Below are 22518 nucleotides of genomic sequence, written 5' to 3'. Positions count from 1 at the left end.
AAGCTTCATGAGAAAGCTCACAGAGGCTCGAGGCAGAGAACCTTGTGGACTGAGAGCCCAGCAGACCTCAGGATTTTATTTTTCTGATATGGCACAATCATGATTCCTCAGTTTCACATTTATAGACAAATGTGGTCTCTTCCTCGCCCAGCATATTTTCACAAAATACACAGCTGCATTCTCGAGGTCTGTGCAATATCTATGTTCTAAGACCTGCCTCAGCTCATCTGTTGTTCTATATCCAAATGAAGCCATTGATTTAATAACTCATTGTCTCTCCACTGTAGATCCTTCTGCTCCAGGAAGGGTGAGGGTGGAGGAGGTGTGGTTCACTTCAGTGAGGCTGCGCTGGGACACGCCCACTGAGATGGAGGGAGTCTCTTACACATTCAGCATCAGCTACAGCTGTGATGGAGAGGAACCCAAAGAAGTGACGACTGGATCCAACAGCAACACAGCAGTCCTGTCTGATCTGAAATCAGGAGTGAAGTACACCTTTACAGTCTCCACAGTACTTCTGAGCGGCAGGTGGAGCACGCCCAGTTCAGTACAAGCAGGTATGAAGGATTATGGTACTCGGGAGAACACCTGTCATTAACAGTAATCTTGCAACATTTTTTTTTCCAATTACTTTTAAATGTTGTTTTCCATACATCTGGGGAAAACCATACAGTGCATGAAAATATAGTTGCGGATGTCAATTTTTAAGTATACATTGATGCATAACATATCAAAAATGCTAAATATTAATTACATACATATAGAGCTGTGCATACACAAGACAGGTCTAGAGAAAAAAAGGTTCTTTTTAACAAAGTTAAAGATGTAGTCAGAGAACTACATCCATCCTCTCCCAGTGCAGTCACTGTCAAACTACCAACACACCTGATGAGTTAAAACACTATCTCCAAAGGACAAAAAGTAACAAACACACACACCCAAATTCATCCTGGCTAACTAAACCACCTGGAGAAAGACTTACAGGTGAGCTGGGGAGCATAGCAAAACACAGGACAACACAAAGGGACAACTTTCTACTGACCGTGCACCCTCGACATCTCACTGTCAAAAATAATATATATATATTCAAAAGGGCTGCTTTTATCTCAAATACGAAAATAAAAAGAGCCAAATCTCAAGATGTAGTTCAACAAAGAACATAGTTACAAAAAAAAAAAAAACAAAACAAACACCAATGAAAACAAGACATATGCCTATCCTGAGATATTCAGTGTTGCTATAACAGCTGGTAGTCACTGTAGCTAAGATGCTAGTCCAGACAGATACTTTAAAAGGACACTCTCACTGAAAACATTCTGATTAATGAATTTGTTTATTATAGGTTTAATGTATAAACCATAACAGCTGTCGTACTGTTGTTTAAGTACGAAAACAAGTCTGTAGTTTTTTCTCTTGGGCCGCTCAATCCATTGACGTTTGACCATCTCTTCTTATAAAACAGAGAATTAAGGGTTATTAGCTTCATTCTGCAACCATTCAGTTGCGAGTCCTGCTCCGTAACTATTATGCTACCCTCCCCACCTTAGCTGATAAAGTGGATTTTGGCACTGCCAGTATCTGTATAGTGCACCTTAGGAAACAATATCATGCCTCATCTGGCAACCCCCCCTCAACACCTCCTATGACCTATCAGTGGGTACCCATCCACATTTTGGGAACCAATTTCTTAAACTCACATTGATCAGCAATGAGAAACCTAGAAAACCACGATCATGTATTGCACATACCATTACATTCATTTAGAATCAGAATCAGAATTGGTCTTCATTGGCCAAGTACGGTTTTACACATATAAGGAATTTGACACCGGTTCCAGCAGATGCTCTTACCAGAGAGACCTCCAGCACAACAGAACATAAGTGTTTACATTCAAGTCGAATGAGCAACAGTGTCAGGCCAGGCGAACAACACTCCCACACCAGTGAGTGTGAGCGCAACATTATTCAAGCCCTACCCCAAGTTATCATCCAGTGCAGAGTACAAAAAATGGTTTTACTTAATCGCAGGTCAAGTTTGATCATGAATAGATAGGTTAATCTGTTTAGAGTGCACTGTTAAAATCAACCGACTAACATATCCTTTCTCAGCACAGTGCCCAGGAAATTATTTTATTCTCGTTTGAACAATCTACTGTTTTTTAAGCTATGTGGACGAGTAAGCCAGCCTCCACTGCACAGAACCGGACTGTCTCTCTTTCTCTGTGTGAATGGCTTGATGTCTCTTAAGATCGCGTGAATCACAGTACTCCTTTCCACAGTGCACACAGCGGAACGGCTTGTATCCTGTGTGAACATTCATGTGTCTTCTAAGATTCCCTGTATCTGAAAACTTCTTCCCGCACTGAATACAACTGAATGGTTTTTCTCCAGTGTGAACGCTCTGGTGTTTTTTAAGACTACAAGACTGACTGAACCTCCTTCCACAGTGTGTACAGGCGAAGGGTTTCTCTCCCGTGTGGACTCTGTGGTGTAATTTCATCTCACTTGAGAAGTTGAAACCTTTGCCACAGTATTTACAGATCAGTTTTCTCTTTTCGGTGCCGGTGTGCTGATGGCACACCCTGCTTTGTGGTGGTGTTAAGCTTTGGTTACAGGCAGCAAATCCATTCACAGAATGGGCGCTGGACGCCAGTGGGGTCTCACTCAGTCCCATTTGGGTATGCACGAAAAGCATGTTGGTACCACTGTCTGATTGCGCTGACTCTCTCTCTCTACCTTCGTTGTAATGTCGGTGTTGTATTTGGATCCTTCCTGACCCAGTGTCTTTGCTCCAGGCAGTAGACATCTCGGCTTCTGCTTCCACTTCAGCTGGTGAGGAATCCGTTGCCACGAGGTCCTGCGTCGACCTTGGGTATTGAAAAGTGGGCTGGCTGTTCCCTGCACTTTTGACTGCAGGAGGAAGCGAGTGGTCCAACAGGCTCCCGGGGAGCGTCTCTGAGGTGTGAGAGCACACAGCATCCCACTTTCCAGGCCCTGGAAGGAAGGTTAGAACCAAAGTCAGGAATACCAAACTCTTCAGGTGCCGCTGACAAACTTCCCATGGAAAAAGCCAGTGATGCTGCCACAGTTACCAAGTACTGGTTCAGGAATGCATATCCCATCTTAACAAGGTGCAACTAAACATTACAATACATTACATTACAATACATTACATTACATTCATTTAACAGACAACTACTGCAACGCTCTCCTCGCAGGCCTCCCAGCCTGCACCACCCAGCCTCTGCAGCTCATCCAGAACACAGCTGCCCTTCAACCTCCCCAAATTCTCCCATGTTACTCCCCTGCTTAAATCCCTCCGCTGGCTTCCTGTCGCTGCCAGGATCAGATTCAAGACCCTGACCCTCGCCTTCTCTGCAATCAACAGGACAGCCCCTGCCTACCTCCAAGAACTCATCCAGCTCCACACACCGGCCCGACCCCTGCACTCAGCAGCAACTGGACGTCTCGCTCCTTGCATGGTCAAGGCAGGAGGTGCTCGTTCTGCTAGACATCGGCGTTTCACCTACATCGATCCCCAGTGGTGGAATGAACTCCCTGTCCTGCTACACACCCTGACACAACTCTTCAGACTCTACCTGAACTGACCCAGCACACAACTGCTGCCCCCCCCCCAAATATACCTTACACAAACCTCACAATGAAGTGAAGAAATGAATGTGTTTCTACGTCTGAAAGAACAGTTTTTGCTTTTACTTACCCTCTTCCCTGATCTTCATCTCTTCCAGCCTCTCCTCCTTTACATCAGCCCTTCTCTCCTCCACGTCTGCACTCTGTAACACAGGACAGAGTTTAGCGATCCATACAGCTTTAAAAAACAGATGCTCTTAATCAACAATCAGAAATCAATTCATGGCAGCACATACTTAGCATTAAAAGAAAAACAGAACGAGGTATGGCTGATTTCAGACATAACTTGAACGCTGAAGAAAAATACGGACAAAATAAATACAAAATAAAATTTTTGAAAAATCAATGCTAAATATGCTTAGGGTTATTCTACAGTCTGACATAACTGCTATCTAAGTGTGAATTTTATGCCACTTTATTTTCCCTCGGATAATTTCAGTACTGTCACACTATATAAAGAACTGTGTGTTCTCACTGCTGGTGTATTTTGAGGAAACTTCTGTGTGTCTCAGCCTCTTCTGAGCAGTTTCACACACTGGATCTGACCTAAGGGCGGTGTCCAGTCCACTGACCTCCCAAGCACTGTGTCTGCCCCTGCACTGTGCGGTGAGGTCCTCTGTGCGTTCTGAGGGTGCGATCCCCGAGTTTGCAGTGGTGGCCCACTCTTCACCGCCGGCATCAGGCCCCCCAGCTCCTGTGAGAAGGGTTAAAATCAGGAAGCTCCATTACTAACCATGAAGTTACAAGCAGGGTAAAGAAATGTATTGAAAACGTGAAAAACTCTGCCCTCTGTTACAGCTCTGATCGGCACAGCAGTGCTTGTTAATTCTCTGCTTACCCCCATCACTGATCTTCAGCTCACTCAGTGCCTCGTTGTCCTCTTCGGGTTTTTCCTCTTTGATAAGAACAGTCTTGTCCTCTTCTAGGTCAGCACACTGGAACGAAACAGCATGGAGATTAATCTCCAAACAAATGCCCTGTCCAGGTCATGCCGGTAACTACCAACTAGTGCACCTGGTAGCTAAAACCTAGCACTTCATAAGGTATCACACTAATGAAAAAGGGACACAACTCCACCTGGTGCTACCTGCTGTCAACAGCACAAACTACAGCTGGAGATATTTGGAAAAGTCCTTATAAACAGGACCATATTCAACCACCCTTCGATAGCTCAGTTGGTAGAGCGGAGGACTGTAGATGCTATATCAGTAATCCTTAGGTCGCTGGTTCGAATCCGGCTCGAAGGAGTGACCTTTTTATGTTCTACAGTGATGAACGTCACTCTGGATAAGAGCGTCCGCTAATTACATGTAATGTAACGTAAGTATTCATAAATTACATTGAGAGTCGAAATGCTCTTTAACCTTACGGAAGCCAAGAACGGCCATGCTTGCAATTATTTATTTTTTTTAAATGCCGTTATCTCGAGAAAACAAAGCTCTTTTCTTGAGATAACGGGTTAATTATTTTGTTATCACAAGAAAACAAAAGGTCGTTCCTCTTATTACTTATGTTTATCAGAGATCAGGAGTGCCATGCCAGCATGCAAAGATGGTATCTTGACAACTGTAGCAACTCATTTAAGATAAATGTCAGGAGTACCCATTATTGATCAACGCATCAGACTGACCTTCAGTCAAGGTCTAACACAGGCAGAAATTGCATTGTGTCTTTCTGTTAGAGATAACATTTAGATCCTCCCCGACAGTCATGACAGCGATCTTGAAGGCTGAAATCAGGTGTGATCAAATGCACCATTTCCCAAACCTCTCCTGGAGGACCCCTTGTCCTGCATGTTTTAGATCTCTCCCTGCTCCAACACAGCTGATTCAAATGATCAACTCGTTATGAACTTCTTAACAAACCGATCATTTAAATCAGCTGTGTTGGAGCAGGGAGCGATCTAAAACATGCAGGACAAGGGGTCCTCCAGGAGAGGTTTGGGAAACGCTGATCAAATGAACCGGACACTCATTTTCGAGTTCTCCATAATTATCCCGTAATCTCGAGAAAACAAAAGTCGTTTTCTCGTGATAAATTATCTCGTTATCTCGAGAAATAGGCCTTTTGCTTTCTCGAGATAACAAAATAATTAACTCGTGACCTCGAGATAACGGCATTAAAAAAAATAATTGCAAGCATGGCCGTTCTTGGCTTCCGTACCACCTGACGTTCTGATAACAAACATTAAATATCTTTTTGCAGAAAAAGTACTGACAGCACAGTATTGGACAACACCTGAGAAATAATGAGCTGCAGCGCGTGAACATTGCTGCGTAACCCGGACCAACGCGCATGCGGAAATACGGTCAGCTTTCACTACAATAACCACAAACTTTCCAAAACCCCACCGGTCTAAATGCTTTCTTCTGAAAAGGAGAAAAAAGCTTACAGGTAACGTCTCTGCGCATAATTACACCGATAGCATAATCAGACAACACAGAGCGAATATGCCGTAATTGGCATGGACTCCGACTCGAACGTTACTAAAATGACGCAAACGATGGTTGGCAAACAGCCTTTAGAGTTTCAGCCTCTACCTGAACTCACCTCGTCCTGCTTCACGGTGACAGGCTGAACGGAGATATCTTCACCCAAAACAGATCGGGGATTCGACAAAGTACCGCCTGCCGGCTGGCCGAAGACCCTGTTTGCGGCTGGGACGGGCCTCTCCTCTAAGGAAAGAGTTGCAGATGAAACTAGCTAAAAGTTTGTGTTACACTGTATGACACCATGGAGTTGCATGCTTCGCACCACGACTACGACTGTTTGCACGACTAAACGCCGGATGCCAGCGGTCAGAGCTGCGACTTACTTGACGCTCCTTTGGGATGATCCCGCAGTCCATCAAAGCCAGCGGTCAGGGAGCTCTCTCGCATGTTTATTCCGCCCGCACATCCCTGTGCGACCTTCAGCTCCATCATGTGCAGTTTCATTTTCAGAGATTCGTTCTCCTTCTGGTACTCTGACATTTCCAAATGTAAAATGGCATATCCATCGTCTACGATCTTACAGATTTCCTCCACGGCCGCGTTTGCCAAAACCTCCATGATGGAAGCGAGCTGCGATCGAAACACAACCCCGTTCGACATGGTCCTTCACGTTTGAAGCTTTTATTTTAAAAAACCTCAATGCTATTGGACAGTGGTTTTCCGTCAATAAAGCCAGCTGACAAACAGAAAAACTCACACCGCCGTATTCCTTGCTCAGAGGTCTCACACTCGCCTCTCTGCCTTCACGGCAGTATCTAAATAAACGGAGAAATCATCCGGGAACTTTCTCGCCGCGGTGTGGTTCCGCCCCTTCTTGGGGGAAAACAAGCTTTTGAATTTGAATTGGCGGCTAATGGAATTCGCAGGTGTTTGACAAGGAAATACATGAAAATTTAAAAAACAGTAAAAGTATAGTTGCAATGACATATCAGGAGAGTTATATTAGTACTTTGTCGGCTGATGACATGTTTACACGGTATTTAGATAAAGGTATTGGTGGTCAGTGTCCTTTTAGCCGAACATCGGAATGGATGAATGATTCAATGCAGTCGTTAGTACTGAACAAATACATTCATAATTCCTATGTGGAAGGTATAATTCTTTTATGCCCCCTGTTAATAATGCAAAAATCTGTTGCAAAGCTTCGTTCCCATGTCCTCTCCCCATTCAGTAGCCTGCGCTAGCTTTTGACTTTGACAGCTGGTGGTGAGAGATGGGTGTATTAGCATGATGCTAGCTTTATTAACCTTTTAATTTGCATTCATATTAGGGTAACCAACACGTGGGCGACTTAGGAGCACTTCGGAGAGCAGGAGGTTAAAATCGTTATAGCCTACTTTTTATATTATGCGTCTAGCTACGTTTGCTTACTTTCCTCTTCTTCAAGGATGAGACCCGAAGTTTTCAGCGGGGTGAAAATCATTATAAATCAGGGCATGTGGAGGAATTTAGTTGTTTTGACAGCCATATCACCAGTTTGTTCAGGGCGAGCATGAGGGATAAGACCTACAGGATTTCGGTAAGTGTAGGCCAGTGTAACGTTAGGTAACATAGCTAACCAGCTAGCTAGCTAGCAAAGTCAGGTTACCACATCATCACCCATCGAGCTTGCTAAGTGGACCGCTTGTTAGCCCACGATTTTTGAATGATGAAAAACGCTGGAAGCCTTTGAGACATATCTACAGATGTTTAAGCAAGAAGACAATTCTTCATACACGTGTAGATTTGGGCACTAATGCGCATTCATTTAGCTACATTTGACAGACGTCTCTCTGATGGTGTGCTTACAGAGATAACCTTCACGGTTTCCATAATGTAAAATTAGTTTTGTTTATATTAAACATACAAATTTTGTTGCAGATGCATGTGGTCGTCATCCACTAGCAAACCTAGCTGGGTTCAGAGCCAACAGTATTCTGTGTAATTCCATCGGCCCAGTGCCGACCAGAAGCAGATGGGCTCCCCCTCTGAGCAGGGTTCTGCTCAAGGGGGGAGCCCAGGGTTCTGCTCAAGGTTTCATCCTGTTAATTTTTTAACAGTTTAACAAGTTTTTCCTTGCCACTGTTGCCTTAGGCTTGCTCTCAGGGGGTCTCAGGCCTGGGAACAATGTAAAGCTGCTTTGTGACAACTCCTGGAGAGAGGTTGTCCTGCATGTTTTAGATCTCTCCCTGCTCCAACACAGATTAAAACAATGAGTTTGTTATTAAGCAGCTTCAGGAGTTCATAATGAGTTGATCATTTGAATCAGCTGTGTTGGAGCAGGGAGAGATCTAAAACTTGCAGGGCAGGGGGTACTCCAGGAGAGGTTTGAGAAACACTGTAAAAAACTATCCTGTTTATACCATGCTGCACTCAAAAGAAACTGTTTATTTCATATTCTGTACAGAGCATATATAAAATTAATAACTGTTAAAAGATACTGAATAGAAACTGTTTGATACAGGGCATATAAGATGCATAAGCTGCGAGTTAGCTGAGCTTGCCTATGGCACATGAACGTGGCACAAAAGAAACAGTAACATTAACATCATTAACAACACAAGTATTTCCAGATTCTAATTCTTAATCACCAGAGTGAGTAAGCACATGTTTTTGCAGAACATGATTCTGAGAGAAGCTCTTGCCACACTGTGTGCATGTGAATGGTTTTTCTCCTGTGTGAACCCTCTGGTGCGTTTTAAGATTACAAAGATGAGCAAAGCTCTTCCCACAGTCCGTGCAGCTAAATGGTTTTTCACCTGTGTGAACACTCTGGTGTGCTTTAAGACTGCTTTTAGCAGTGAAGCCCTTCCCACACAGTGTACAGTTAAATCGTTTTGTTCCACGATGAGCTATTTGGTGTTGTTTAAGGGAATTTTCACTACTTAAGATTTTTCCACAAAGCTTGCAACTAAATGATTTCCCTCCAATGTGCATATTCTGATGATGTTTAAGGACATGCAGGTAGGAGAAGGTCTTATCACACTGTGTGCAACTGTAGGATTTCTCACCTGTGTGAGTGATCTGGTGTGTTTTAAGATTACTGATCTGAGAGAAACACTTGCCACACTGCATGCAAGTAAAAGGTTTCTCTCTTGTGTGAACACGCTGGTGGATTTTAAGATAACCTTTGTAGCGAAAGCGTTTCCCACACTGTGTGCAAGCGTACGGTCTCGCTCTGGTGTGAATGCTTTCGTGCGTTTTAAGAACATGCCATTGGGAGAAAGTTTTATCACACTCTGAGCAGGCAAATGGCTCTTCTCCTGTGTGAATTCGCCGGTGTATTTTAAGACTACTTGAATAAGTAAAACTCTTTCCATGCTCTGCACAGGTCACCGGCCTTCCTGTGCTGTGATACTGCTGGTGCATCTCATGTTTAAGGGCATCAGTGAAAACTTTCTCACAGGTTGTGGAAATAAACTTTTTCTCTTCATCGATTCCCTGGAGGCTGCTGATTTTTACTGATGTCGCGAAGCCCTCGTCAAATGGGGCACCCTCTTCGCTCTCACCTGGAGAGCAAACAGCCAAACCATGCTCTGTTGAGATGTCTTGCTGAGTCCTCTGGGCGTGCTTGCTCCACACTGACTGCAACCGGAGGCCCGTGGCAGCCCCTGCCTGGTGGAGACTCTGGGTGCAGAGGTCTGGCTGTTGCTTGAGCGTTGCCTCCAGGCCTCTGAACTCTTCTGGCCTGTACGCTGCACCCAGCTGCCCTGGGTCTTCTGCAGGGGTGGGCTTTGTGTCCAGCTCTTCCTCACTATGCCATGGCTCAGAGGCAGCCTCTTCAACACCGTGGGCAGCAGAGGGCTGTGAAACACCTGTGGAAAACAGAGCAAAAATCCATGGCACAATATAATCTGTTCTCACACTAACCATTAGGAAAAATGATGTTATAGCTATCAATATTTTACCTACATACACAAGCAGAGCTGATGCATCTGGTTCACAGTTGCAATAGTTGTTTACTTATTATTTACAACCTGGGAAAACACAAGGGACTGCAAAACTGCAAGCCATTCAACGGTCACAAGGACGATACAACGGCCATACTCTCAGAGCCGGATTGGAGGGTTTTCACCAGATAGGATGATGGAATATCATTCACCTATAAGACACAATGACCAGTTTCTCAGGATGTAAATATGAAATAGATTGGCAACAGTGCACTGTGCTCCCTGATATTGTTATCACAAGACTATCCTCAAGACGTTTACCCCACTGAAGTTCCCCCCCAATCCTGTGCTTCGCCTGTGAGCGGCTCCTCTCCAAAGCGCTCTGACGCCTCTCCTCACTGAGCATGTGCGACTCGGGCCAATCCTGGTCCACGCCTGTTGACTGACAGACAGGAAGGAAGTGATGCTGATATGCATGTCAGGCCTTTTTATTTGCGTAGACTTGGCACTGTGTTTCTCAATGTCTCCTCCAAAAACACCTCCTTATCACACATCAACAGAACTCAACTTGTTAAAAAATAAAACTTCATGTCATGTTATTTAGCATGAGAGAAAGTGACTGGAATATCCTCATTTTCTCAGGCATTTAACCTAATATTCCATTACACCCCCACAATCTGCAAAACTACAGCTTTAACTACATTTTAATGATGTGTATTTTATAAATGTGTAACAACATTTAAATATTTAATTTAGATATGTTAAATATGTATTTGAATGTTTCAAAATGTATATAGATAAAATGCATTATTCAGCTACTTCTAGTACAGTATTCATTACACCGTTGGTCTGCTCTCCATAGTGTAGAATGAAAAAGAATGCAGGAAACTGAAAATATAACGGAAAGCAACTCCAGGTTTATTACAAGTAAGACTCTTTTCTCGAAGTAAAGACGACAGTATGTGCTGAATACAGTGGCCTCTTTACTGCAAGCGTTCACAGAGCTGTGCTTTGAGTCTGGCCACGACAGGACTGCTTCTACAGTTCTACGCGGATGGAATACACTCATGATCCTCGGGCGTCACTGTTCTGTGCAATACCCCGAGTTACTACTTTTTTTTTTAATTTAAGTTTTATTTTTAAAACCGACCTCGTATTTTAAGGCCACGATCTGTGACGGAGTTTCCTCCTTATTCCCAGGGGCAGTCTCGCCATCGCAGGTCAAGCCAGAGCTCAATGGCCCGTCACACACTGCCTCCACGGCGGGACGGTTTCCCTTCTCTGGAACTGTAGATAACAAGCAGATAACAACAGCAGACAGCATGTAATAATGGCAACAGTCAGAATGGAAATTACAGGTAGATGTTTCCCGCAATCAGTGCAGTTATAGATTTTGAAACTTACGCTCTTCTGCTCCCCCGGATTCGTCGCAAACCTGAACTTCCAGAGAGATGTTTACGGAGCCCTCCTGCGCCCGGTCTCCGCATCCCCGGGCAGCCCGCAGTTCTTTCTCCATCAGCTGCAACTTCCTCTTTAGCGCCGCGTTTTCTTTCTGGCTCCTGCACACCTCCAAACGCAGAACGGCAGAGCCATCGTCCACCAGTTTGGTAATTTCTGCCACGGCCGCTTTAGACAATACTTCCATGATGGAGGCTAACTGAGAGTGAAAAGAAATGCAGTTCGACATTTCTCTCAGATCCTTTCACACGCGGCGAGCACAGCGCAGCCAGGTAGGGGATAGCGTTAACAGGAATGAGTTGTGTTTGTGTATGTATGCGTCTTTTCCGGTGGAGATTTCCGAGAAGCAATCGTTTCAAAATAAGAGTGTTCCAAATCACATTTTCACATAATACCCCAACCTGAGGTGCGTCTGTAATTGGTGAAGGCTTAAAACAGACATTTTCCACACATCCCTGGTGGTCTAGTGGTTAGGATTCGGCGCTCTCACCGCCGCGGCCCGGGTTCGATTCCCGGTCAGGGAATGACGTTTTACAATAAAATACGGCCTGTTTGCACGAGGGAAAAAGCATGACATTGTACGTTCACACGCAGCCGAAAAGTGTATCGTTGTGACCTTCTTTCACTATGACCACGATGTATACTTCCTATTGAAAACGTATCATTGTATTTGTTTCTCCTGTATGTTGACAGCGTGTGTATACATTTATCAATATGCACTTGTAAGCCTCTGATCAAAATGGAAAAAAAAGCAGGTTCCACCGAGATTTGAACTCGGATCGCTGGATTCAGAGTCCAGAGTGCTAACCATTACACCATGGAACCACACATTCGCACAAAAACGTCAACAGCACCAACCGTAATGCACGGAACTACCCCCTGTAGAGTAGGGCTGGTCAGAGTTCACACGTGTGTTAAAATGATTGTGTTTCACTAATATGTGCAAGATAGTACTAAAAAGAAGAGAATAGCACTCAGTAGTTCAACTTCGGTGATCTGGTCTTTTACCATCTCATGAGGCTTCTCCGCCATCTTTGCTCTGAGCGCTGAGTACATTCTCCTGTGCTATGTTCACAATTTCAAAGTACTTCACGGCTTTTGTACTTTACTTTCAGGTAAACAGCCGCAACTGGCTTTAACTTGTGAACTTCGGAATCTCTCAAACTCATCAGCGCATCAATACATTACAATAGGTAAGGCTAGTCATAGTGCACCCAAGTTTAAGACAAAATCTAGCAGAGGATGGTTTCGATCCATCGACCTCTGGGTTATGGGCCCAGCACGCTTCCGCTGCGCCACTCTGCTTCTTATAGTAATATGTGAACGTTAACCAAGTAAGAAAACATGCACAAAACAGGTGCTCTCGGAAGAGCTGGGTCTTCAAGAGGTTCTTGAAGATAGAGAGGGACGCCCCTGCTCTGATAGGGTAAAGTAGCTCGTTCCACCAGCGGGGAACTACATATGAGAATAATCTGGACTGAGATTGCCTTGTGTACAGGGATGGCAATGCTAGACGAAGTTTAGGTCCTTCCTTCCTAGAAATGTTAGCAGACCTGGTGGTCTATTGGTTACGTTCGGAGCTCTCACCGCCGCGAGCCGGTTTTTAAAACCTCTTGAAATAATTTCAATCTGCCTGAGAAAAAGCATGACATTTCGCGTTCACACTTGATTGCAGCAGACAGTGTGTCGTCGTCTTGTTTTCAGTAATGATCTTGGTCAAACTGTATGTTTCCTACCGAAAACAGCAGTTGCCATCGTATTTTTTCTCCTCTATATTGACAACGTGTGTACTCTTACCGATACGCTCTTGTCAGGCCTTGATCAAAGTAAGAAAAGGCAGGTTCCACCGAGATTTGAACTCGGATCGCTGGATTCAGAGTCCAGAGTGCTAACCATTACACCATGGAACCACTTTTGAACACCCCGATTGCACCCTCGTGCACACCACAACAGCACTAGACGTATTGCAAGGGGAATTATAGTGTTGAAATTGAGGGATCCAAAGAACCCGTTTTTTAGCAAATCAATTGAAATCAAGTTTATTTTCAAAGCAATATGTCCTGAGGCAACACATAAGGAGATGTCCCATCTTCTCTTTTTTATACAGCTGGATGTTTAATGAGGCAATTGTGGAATAGCCTAAGTACCTTGCCCAAAGGTACAGCAGCAGTGCCGTAGCTCAGTTTTGTACCCTGCTCTTTGCCACTATGCGGCACTGCCGCTACAATAAGGGGCTAGTTGGAGTTTATAAATATAAAACAAAAGCTAGCAGAGGATGGTTTCGATCCATCGACCTCTGGGTTATGGGCCCAGCACGCTTCCGCTGCGCCACTCTGCTTTACAGCATCATGAACTTATTTTGGTAATATAAAAAACGGTAAAGAATTTTGGTAAAATAAGAAAAGGCAGGTTCCACCGAGATTTGAACTCGGATCGCTGGATTCAGAGTCCAGAGTGCTAACCATTACACCATGGAACCACACATTTGCTACCCTCACGGCAAACGTCAACGGCACCAACTGTAATGCACGGAACTACCACCTAGTGTTGCGACTTATATACGTTACAATGTTTACATGTTAGTCAGAGTAGGGCTGGTCAGAGTTCACGCGTGTGTTAAAATGATTGTGTTTCACTAATATGTGCAAGATGGTACTAAAAAGAAGAGAATAGCACTCAGTAGGTTGTTCAGCTTTGGTGATGTAGCAGTCTTTTACCATCTCATGGAGCTTCTCCATCTTTGCTCTGAGTGCAGCTGGTTGCCTATGGACTGGATGGACCACGCCATTCACCTCAACACCCCCCATGACCCACCAGTGAGTATCCATTCACAGTTTGGGAACCACTTTCTTAAACTCACACTGATCAGCAATGTGAGTCAGTGTTCTGTATGTAACCTTGAAACCTTACAATCTACGATCATGTATTGCACGTACCATACATTACATTACATTCATTTAGCAGATGCTCTTATCCAGAGTGACTTCCAGCATAACAGAACATAAGTGTTTCCATTCAAGTTGAATGAGCAACAGTATCAGGCCAGGCTAACAACACTCCCACACCAGTGAGTGTGAGCGCAACATTATTCAAGCCCTACCCCAAGTTATCATCCAGTGCAGAGTACAAAAAATGGTTTTACTATATCGCAGGTCAAGTTAGGTTAATCTATTCATGATCAATCTGTTTAGAGTGCACTGTTAAAATCAACCGACTAACATATCCTTTCTCAGCACAGTGCCCAGGAAATTATTTTATTCTCGTTTGAACAACCTAGTGTTTTTTTGAACTATGTGGATGAGTAAGCCAGCCTCCACTGCACAGAACCGGACTGTCTCTCTTTCTCTGTGTGAATGGCTTGATGTCTCTTAAGATCGCGTGAATCACAGTACTCCTTTCCACAGTGCACACAGCGGAACGGCTTGTATCCTGTGTGAACATTCATGTGTCTTCTAAGATTACCTGCATCTGAAAACTTCTTCCCGCACTGAATGCAACTGAACGGTTTTTCTCCAGTGTGAACGCTCTGGTGTTTTTTAAGACTACAAGACTGACTGAACCTCCTTCCACAGTGTGTACAGGCGAAGGGTTTCTCTCCCGTGTGGACTCTGTGGTGTAATTTCATCTCACTTGAGAAGTTGAAACCTTTGCCACAGTATTTACAGATCAGTTTTCTCTTTTCGGTGCCGGTGTGCTGATGGCACACCCTGCTTTGTGGTGGTGTTAAGCTTTGGTTACAGGCAGCAAATCCATTCACAGAATGGGCGCTGGACGCCAGTGGGGTCTCACTCAGTCCCATTTGGGTATGCACGAAAAGCATGTTGGTACCACTGTCTGATTGCGCTGACTCTCTCTCTCTACCTTCGTTGTAATGTCGGTGTTGTATTTGGATCCTTCCTGACCCAGTGTCTTTGCTCCAGGCAGTAGACATCTCGGCTTCTACTTCCACTTCAGCTGGTGAGGAATCCGTTGCCACGAGGTCCTGCGTCGACCTTGGGTATTGAAAAGTGGGCTGGCTGTTCCCTGCACTTTTGACTGCAGGAGGAAGCGAGTGGTCCAACAGGCTCTCGGGGAGCGTCTCTGAGATGTGAGAGCACACAGCATCCCACTTTCCAGGCCCTGGAAGGAAAGTTAGAACCAAAGTCAAGAATACCAAACTCTTCAGGTGCTGCTGACAAACTTCCCATGGAAAAAGCCAGTGATGCTGCCACAGTTACCGAGCACTGGTTCGGGAATGCATATCCCAACTTAACAAGGTGCAACTAAACATTACAATACATTACATTCATTTAACAGACATTCTTATCCAGAGTGGCCTCCAGCACAAGAGAACAGAAGTGTATCCAAGTCAATAAGGAGTAATTTTTCTACCCATTTCCCTACAAATATGGTAGCAACACCCAAAGGTGAAAAACTTACCACGTCACTACCACACACTTCCAATGTATATGTAAAAAATAAGGTAACAATATGCCTTACACAAACCTCACAATGAAGTGAAGAAATGAATGCGTTTCTACGTCTGAAAGAACAGCTTTTGCTTTTACTTACCCTCTTCCCTGATCTTCGTCTCTTCCAGCCTCTCCTCCTTTACATCAGCCCTTCCCTCCTCCACGTCTGCACTCTGTAACACAGGACAGAGTTTAGTGATCCATACAGCTTTAAAAAACACAATTCAATAAGAGAGTAGCAATGTATGTATATACCATTTTTTAAAAATTGCTTTGCACATATGTACACACACACACACACGGGTTACTGAAGCTAAAGATCAGTTATACAAGAAAAAAGAGGTATACATATAAGCAGCTATTAAAATTATTTATTTAAGACATGCTCGAAATTAACAATCAGAAATCAATTCATGGCAGCACATACTTGGTATTAAAAGCAAAACAGAATGAGGTATGGCTGATTTCAGACATAACTTGAACGCTGAAGAAAAATACGGACAAAATAAATACACGTGTAATACTGTCAAGTTTACTAAATTACCCATCGTGTGCATCTTCCCACATCTTACCGCTACTGTTGACAAAGAAATTTCAGCAAATGTGTAAAACATTTACTAAACAAAACATTTTACATTCAATTCAGGAATGACAGGCTTGGTGTACTTGTCATTCAGGTTCAGGAAAAAGCACACAGTGACCTAAATACAGGGCTAAATCACAGAGGAGTCTGCATCTCCACTAACAGTCAAAGCGATTTTAGGAGGCATCGCATCAGACCTATGCCTCGTCCTGAATTTAAGAGACTGTCACATTTTTTCCAATTCTCATAAGATAATTTTTGCAAAAAAGAAAAAAGTGCCTCCCAAACTAATGATGGTGTGTGCATAAATAAAACATCTTGATTTTTTTTTGTTATTGTAAAACTGGATTCAATGCTTCCTCCAGGTCTAATCCACACAACGAGCAAACACACGCAAAACTGATGCTGGTGTTGTGTCCAACTAGAGAATCAGGAGAATCACACGCCTCATTAACACTTCACAGGACAGCTCTCAGAACTGCTTTTTATTCAGACACCTTACACATTACAGCACCCTTTTCTGGATTTACAAGGTCTACGCATATAAGACCTTTTGAACCTTTTGCCTTTTGAACATTTCATTGTCCCTGTGAAACATTTACTATTGGGCTGTTCAGGGCAGAGACCAAACACTTTCAAAGAGGTGTGGCATTGCAAAATGCAGTGCATTCTGGAGAACAGAAATCTGTAACACAGCTCTTTAAGATCACTGTCTGCTATGATGATAAACATAACAGTATCATGCATCAATCTTTCTTTGGCACAATTTGAACACAAGGTAAATTTACTCTTATAGATTAATGTTCGGCTCTATCTGTACTTCAGTATGATTTGGGTAAAACAGGATAGTGATAGGCACCAGGTGTATGCTGATATACTTATATTTTACAGCTGTTCACTCGTAAATTCACTTGAAGCCATTACAAGCAGTTCTGTATGCATGTTCTTATTGCTTCTGTGATATTACTTGCCATGGTAACTTTGTAAGTCTTGTACTGTCCATGATGCATATTTTGAAAAACATTACTTTTGAAAAATCAACGCTAAATATGCTTAAGGTTATTCTACGGTCTGACATAACTGCTATCTAAGTGTGAATTTTATGCCACTTTATTTTCCCTGGGATAATTTCAGTACTGTCACACTAAATAAAGAACTGCATGTTCTCGCTGCTGGTGTATTTTGAGGAAACTTTTTTCCCCAAATTTCTTCCCACAGTGTGTACAACTGAATGGTCTGTCTCCAGTGTGAACCCTCTGGTGCACTTTCAGTTGATACTGGTGAGAGAAACTCCTCTCGCACTGGGTACAGCTAAACGGTCTCTCTCTCGAGTGAACACTCTGGTGCCTCCTGTGATTACTCGAATCGGAAAAGCGCTTTCCACACTGTGTGCATCGGAACGGTTTCTCCCCTGTGTGGACTCGCTGGTGAATTTCGAGGGCGTTCTGACGGGTGAAACCCTTCCCGCAGTATTTACAAATGAACCTTTTGGCTCGTGTGCCGTCGTTGCTGGTCATGAAGCTTTCTTCGTGATGGACCGGTCCGTATGAACCTGTGGTGCCTGAACGCGACGGCACTGCCACAATCTCTCTCACCACTGGCTGCGAGTGCGGGAGACATGTGGCGGTAACGTGTTCAGGCTGCGTGTGCTCTCTCTCCCTGTCTTCTGTGTAACGTCTGCATTGCATCTGACCCGTGTCTGACGCTGTCTTTTTGTCCCACACGGAGTGCACTGGAGACTCTGTTTTAATGGAGTCTATTATTACCGCATCCGGTGTAAGGTGTGCGGATCCTAAAGATGACAGGCTGGCAGAAGGAGCACTGTGTTCAGCAGACAGCGGCCGCAGCTCTGAGTGAACCGACATTCCCTCTGTGTCCCCTCTACCAGAGGAGCCGGACAGATCCCCGGTCCTGTCCTCAGCGCCCGCTTGCACAAAAGTCCGCAGGTGGCCGGGTACCTCGTACGGCACGCACTCAGAGCCCCGATCGTTCAGTCTTCCTGCACTGCGCTCAGATCCTGTGTGTCTCAGCCTCTTCTGAGCAGTTTCACACACTGGATCTGACCTAAGGGCGGTGTCCAGTCCACTGACCTCCCAAGCACTGTGTCTGCCCCTGCACTGTGCGGTGAGGTCCTCTGTGCGTTCTGAGGGTGCGATCCCCGAGTTTGCAGTGGTGGCCCACTCCTCACCGCCGGCATCAGGCCCCCCAGCTCCTGTGAGAAGGGTTAAAACCAGGAAGCTCCGTTACCAACCTTGCAGTTACAAGCAGGGTAAAGAAATGTACTGAAAACATGAAAAACTCTGCCCTCTGGTGGCAGGCCTCATGGTTACACTGACATTCAGGCCAGACGGAAAAACAATGCTGAAAGGAAGAAATCCTCAATGTGATATTTTTCCCAGTCGGTATGCTCTCCATTGAGCTGTTACAGCTCTGATCGGCACAGCAGTGCTTGTTAATTCTCTGCTTACCCCCATCACTGATCTTCAGCTCACTCAGTGCCTCGTTGTCCTCTTCAGGTTTTTCCTCTTTGATAAGAACAGTCTTGTCCTCTTCTAGGTCAGCACACTGGAACGAAACAGCATGGAGATTAATCTCCAAACAAATGCCCTGTCCAGGTCATGCCAACTAGTGCACCTGGTAGCTAAAACCTAGCACTTCATAAGGTGTCACACTAATGAAAAAGGGACACAACTCCACCTGGTGCTACCTGCTGTCAACAGCTACAGCTGGAGATATTTGGAAAAGTCCTTATAAACAGGACCATATTCAACCACCCTTCGATAGCTCAGTTGGTAGAGCGGAGGACTGTAGATGCTACATCAGTAATCCTTAGGTCGCTGGTTCGAATCCGGCTCGAAGGAGTGACCTTTTTATGTTCTACAGTGATGAACGTCACTCTGGATAAGAGCGTCTGCGAATTGGATGTAATGTAATGTAAGTATACATACTCCTGGACATGTGAGAGTAAGCATGCTCTTAAACTGGTCTCCACCTGACGTTCTGGTAATAAATATCTTTTTGCAGAAAAAGTACTGACAGCACAGTATTGGACAACACCTGAGAAATAATGAGCTGCAGCGCGTGAACATTGCTGCGTAACCCGGACCAACGCGCATGCGGAAATACGGTCAGCTTTCACTACAATAACCACAAACTTTCCAAAACCCCACCGGTCTAAATGCTTTCTTCTGAAAAGGAGAAAAAAGCTTACAGGTAACGTCTCTGCGCATAATTACACCGATAGCATAATCAGACAACACAGAGCGAATATGCCGTAATTGGCATGGACTCCGACTCGAACGTTACTAAAATGACGCAAACGATGGTTGGCAAACAGCCTTTAGAGTTTCAGCCTCTACCTGAACTCACCTCGTCCTGCTTCACGGTGACAGGCTGAACGGAGATATCTTCACCCAAAACAGAACGGGGATTCGACAAAGTACCGCCTGCCGGCTGGCCGAAGACCCTGTTTGCGGCTGGGACGGGCCTCTCCTCTAAGGAAAGAGTTGCAGATGAAACTAGCTAAAAGTTTGTGTTACACTGTATGACACCATGGACTTGCATGCTTCGCCCCACGACTACGACTGTTTGCATGACTAAACGCCGGATGCCAGCGGTCAGAGCTGCGACTTACTTGACGCTCCTTTGGGATGATCCCGCAGTCCATCAAAGCCAGCGGTCAGGGAGCTCTCTCGCATGTTTATTCCGCCCGCACATCCCTGTGCGACCTTCAGCTCCATCATGTGCAGTTTCATTTTCAGAGATTCGTTCTCCTTCTGGTACTCTGACATTTCCAAATGTAAAATGGCATATCCATCGTCTACGATCTTACAGATTTCCTCCACGGCCGCGTTTGCCAAAACCTCCATGATGGAAGCGAGCTGCGATCGAAACACAACCCCGTTCGACATGGTCCTTCACGTTTGAAGCTTTTATTAAAAAAACTCTAAATGCTATTGGATAGTGATTTTCCGTCTATAAAGCCAGCTGACAAACAGAAAAACTCACACCGCCGTATTCCTTGAGGTCTCGCACTTGCCTCTCTGCCTTCACGGCAGTATCTACATCGAATAGCACCGACCATACACACGCAGGGTTGCCAGGTCCTCCGCTACTATCTCATGTTGTTGAGTAAAACCACACTGAAACCATGTTTGAAGCTGGATTCACGGGTATTACTCTAACTAAGATAGTAAGACAGTATAAAAACAATGCAATCTTTCACCAATCGTCTGCTATTTCCATACTCAGTCTGCTGTATGCCTATTATTTCACAATTCCCAGCTGGTAGCCTATCTTAATAAAACAAAAGTTGTATTTAATTAACAAAAAACCCGGCCATCCTCTGTGTCTTCCCAAGCCAAGTGGCATCTAGCTTACATACAGCGGCATTTAACAAGGCTGTATTGTTTCGGCTTCGTTATATTCCGTTAGCAGCAGTCAGCAACAGTCGTGGTGGGAACTACTTCACTAAGGACTCGCTAGCTTATCAGTTTGCAGAGATTTTATTATCGAAACTCAACAGCATGCACCCTCACGTAGTCATGACAATTCCCCATGGCAGACATAATTACCAGAATCTTGATGGCTAGAATTTCACTTTTACCATGTCACCTTTATCCCCGTTGTCCATCGACCTGAAAATCCCCTGTGTATGATTAAATTAACATAATCTGGCAACCCTCCACAAACTCGTTGGCTGTTCTTCCTTGACCAAGATTGGTTGGTTGTATTCAAGGACAGCCAAAATTGGATGACTGCCATCTGCTGTCCAAGAGTGTGAATTGAACATGACTGGAAATTGGTCTAGTTTCCCTCTGCCAGACCTGACATTTCAATTGAGCTCAAAAGAAGCGGTTTGTTTAAGAATAAACGGTCTCTATCTCATAGCCTGACTAGTAACAAAATAGCTTTTCCATACATATTAAATATGACCTGGCCCTGCAAGCCAACATGGAAGAAAAAAATATCCAGAGAACAAAGACAGCCACCTTGTGGGAATGCAAGTTAAAACGGTTCCCATGAAAGTGTAATGCATTGTAATATTTTACATTATATGTAACTGTTATGCACTATATGGCCATTAATATGGTAAAAGGTAATGTTTCTTATCTGGATCATTTTCAGGGAATATTTTTGTGCTGTGCTGTAATGTTCATTATCTGGTACTATATGTGGTAGAAAAAAATAATCATCATATACTTATTATCAGATGCGTTATTTCATATTCTATACAGAGCATATATAAAGTTAATAATTGTTAAAAGATACTGAAGATATTATAAAAGATATTGAATACAGAGTTTCATAAAGGGTCAGTCATTGACTATACCATTTTAGCAAAATTTAGCACACTCATCCCACCTGAACTGTCGACACCACTTTGACTTACTACTGTACTGTCCTGTAACTTCACAAAACAACTTCACAAAATCTTAAATAGAAAAAAAAGTTTATTGAACAGGATGTTACACTGTGCTGAAGTGCTGTTAACGGGTGAGTTCATGTTGCATTTCTGCAGGTGCTGAAACACTGAAATGCAGACATGTGGAATGTGTTGAGGCTGGTGACCACTGCATGCTCCAACAGAAAAAACCTGCCAACCCCACAAAATGCAGACCTGCGGTAAAGGCAGAAAACAGCATGCCCAAATACATGCCTGTGGATTTGGATACAGGCCTGATGAGCTGCAGGGAGCCTGACAGCAGCCAGACAAGGAAACCCTGACTTTAAATCCACCACTGCCCAAGGAGGAAGAAGCCAACCTGATCCACCACTGTGGGCTCTCATTATCAGCTGAAGACATGGCTGGTATCAAATCAAAGCTGTCGGGCTTAGCCTGCACTCAAGGTGAGTACCTTGTCAACTGAGCCACTCAGGAGTCTCAGTGTTTAATTCATTGTTTAAAAGTATTTTGACCAATTTTGACCAAGTGATCTACCTTCTTAGAAGCTGACATTGGATTATACTACATAAAATATACTTTCTGGCTCCTGAACATTCCAGTGGTTAAGG

General features: G+C 44.2%; 3 protein-coding genes and 8 non-coding genes across 13 annotated transcripts; 3 read left to right on the top strand and 8 right to left on the bottom strand.

Moving 5' to 3' along the window:
* Nucleotides 1–2029: 2029 nt before the first annotated feature.
* LOC118769924 (zinc finger protein 239-like) lies at nucleotides 2030–6896 on the bottom strand. 3 transcript variants are annotated; one of them, XM_036517340.1, is made up of 6 exons: nucleotides 6466–6896; nucleotides 6201–6325; nucleotides 4489–4585; nucleotides 4223–4344; nucleotides 3721–3793; nucleotides 2030–2993 (listed from the first exon to the last, which is right to left on the bottom strand). In XM_036517340.1, the coding sequence occupies exons 1-6, from the start codon at nucleotides 6740–6742 to the stop codon at nucleotides 2164–2166; spliced, it is 1524 nt and encodes a 507-aa protein (XP_036373233.1). In that variant the 5' UTR covers nucleotides 6743–6896; the 3' UTR covers nucleotides 2030–2163. The 3 variants fall into 3 exon arrangements, with proteins under 3 accessions (XP_036373233.1, XP_036373234.1, XP_036373235.1); XM_036517341.1 differs by lacking the exon at nucleotides 6201–6325 and having other exon boundaries at nucleotides 6466–6578; XM_036517342.1 differs by lacking the exon at nucleotides 2030–2993 and having other exon boundaries at nucleotides 3655–3793.
* On the top strand, nucleotides 4811–4897 carry trnay-gua. The gene is given in 2 exon segments: nucleotides 4811–4847; nucleotides 4862–4897. It is a non-coding gene; the product is annotated as a tRNA-Tyr (tRNA).
* A 1606-nt stretch (nucleotides 6897–8502) lies between the features above and the next one.
* Nucleotides 8503–10431, bottom strand: LOC118769929 (gastrula zinc finger protein XlCGF52.1-like). The gene is made up of 2 exons (XM_036517350.1): nucleotides 10333–10431; nucleotides 8503–9936 (listed from the first exon to the last, which is right to left on the bottom strand). The coding sequence occupies exons 1-2, from the start codon at nucleotides 10415–10417 to the stop codon at nucleotides 8705–8707; spliced, it is 1317 nt and encodes a 438-aa protein (XP_036373243.1). The 5' UTR covers nucleotides 10418–10431; the 3' UTR covers nucleotides 8503–8704.
* Nucleotides 10432–11921: 1490 nt separating this feature from the next.
* trnae-cuc lies at nucleotides 11922–11993 on the top strand. Its single transcript has one exon. It is a non-coding gene; the product is annotated as a tRNA-Glu (tRNA).
* Nucleotides 11994–12222: 229 nt separating this feature from the next.
* Nucleotides 12223–12294, bottom strand: trnaq-cug. The gene has a single exon. It is a non-coding gene; the product is annotated as a tRNA-Gln (tRNA).
* Nucleotides 12295–12702: 408 nt separating this feature from the next.
* trnam-cau lies at nucleotides 12703–12774 on the bottom strand. The gene has a single exon. It is a non-coding gene; the product is annotated as a tRNA-Met (tRNA).
* Nucleotides 12775–13307: 533 nt separating this feature from the next.
* On the bottom strand, nucleotides 13308–13379 carry trnaq-cug. Its single transcript has one exon. It is a non-coding gene; the product is annotated as a tRNA-Gln (tRNA).
* Nucleotides 13380–13735: 356 nt separating this feature from the next.
* trnam-cau lies at nucleotides 13736–13807 on the bottom strand. Its single transcript has one exon. It is a non-coding gene; the product is annotated as a tRNA-Met (tRNA).
* Nucleotides 13808–13876: 69 nt separating this feature from the next.
* trnaq-cug lies at nucleotides 13877–13948 on the bottom strand. The gene has a single exon. It is a non-coding gene; the product is annotated as a tRNA-Gln (tRNA).
* A 3133-nt stretch (nucleotides 13949–17081) lies between these two features.
* On the bottom strand, nucleotides 17082–20576 carry LOC118769923 (zinc finger protein 324A-like). Its single transcript, XM_036517338.1, has 4 exons — nucleotides 20138–20576; nucleotides 19873–19997; nucleotides 18972–19068; nucleotides 17082–18715 (listed from the first exon to the last, which is right to left on the bottom strand). Exons 1-4 carry the CDS (start codon nucleotides 20412–20414, stop codon nucleotides 17643–17645), a joined length of 1572 nt encoding a protein of 523 aa, XP_036373231.1. The 5' UTR covers nucleotides 20415–20576; the 3' UTR covers nucleotides 17082–17642.
* trnay-gua lies at nucleotides 19278–19364 on the top strand. The gene is given in 2 exon segments: nucleotides 19278–19314; nucleotides 19329–19364. It is a non-coding gene; the product is annotated as a tRNA-Tyr (tRNA).
* Nucleotides 20577–22518: the final 1942 nt, after the last annotated feature.

Source organism: Megalops cyprinoides, chromosome 22, assembly GCF_013368585.1.
Source record: "Megalops cyprinoides isolate fMegCyp1 chromosome 22, fMegCyp1.pri, whole genome shotgun sequence".
Classification (NCBI taxonomy): domain Eukaryota; kingdom Metazoa; phylum Chordata; class Actinopteri; order Elopiformes; family Megalopidae; genus Megalops; species Megalops cyprinoides.
Note: the sequence above shows the minus strand (reverse complement) of the source record. Positions and strands in the feature narration are given on the sequence as shown.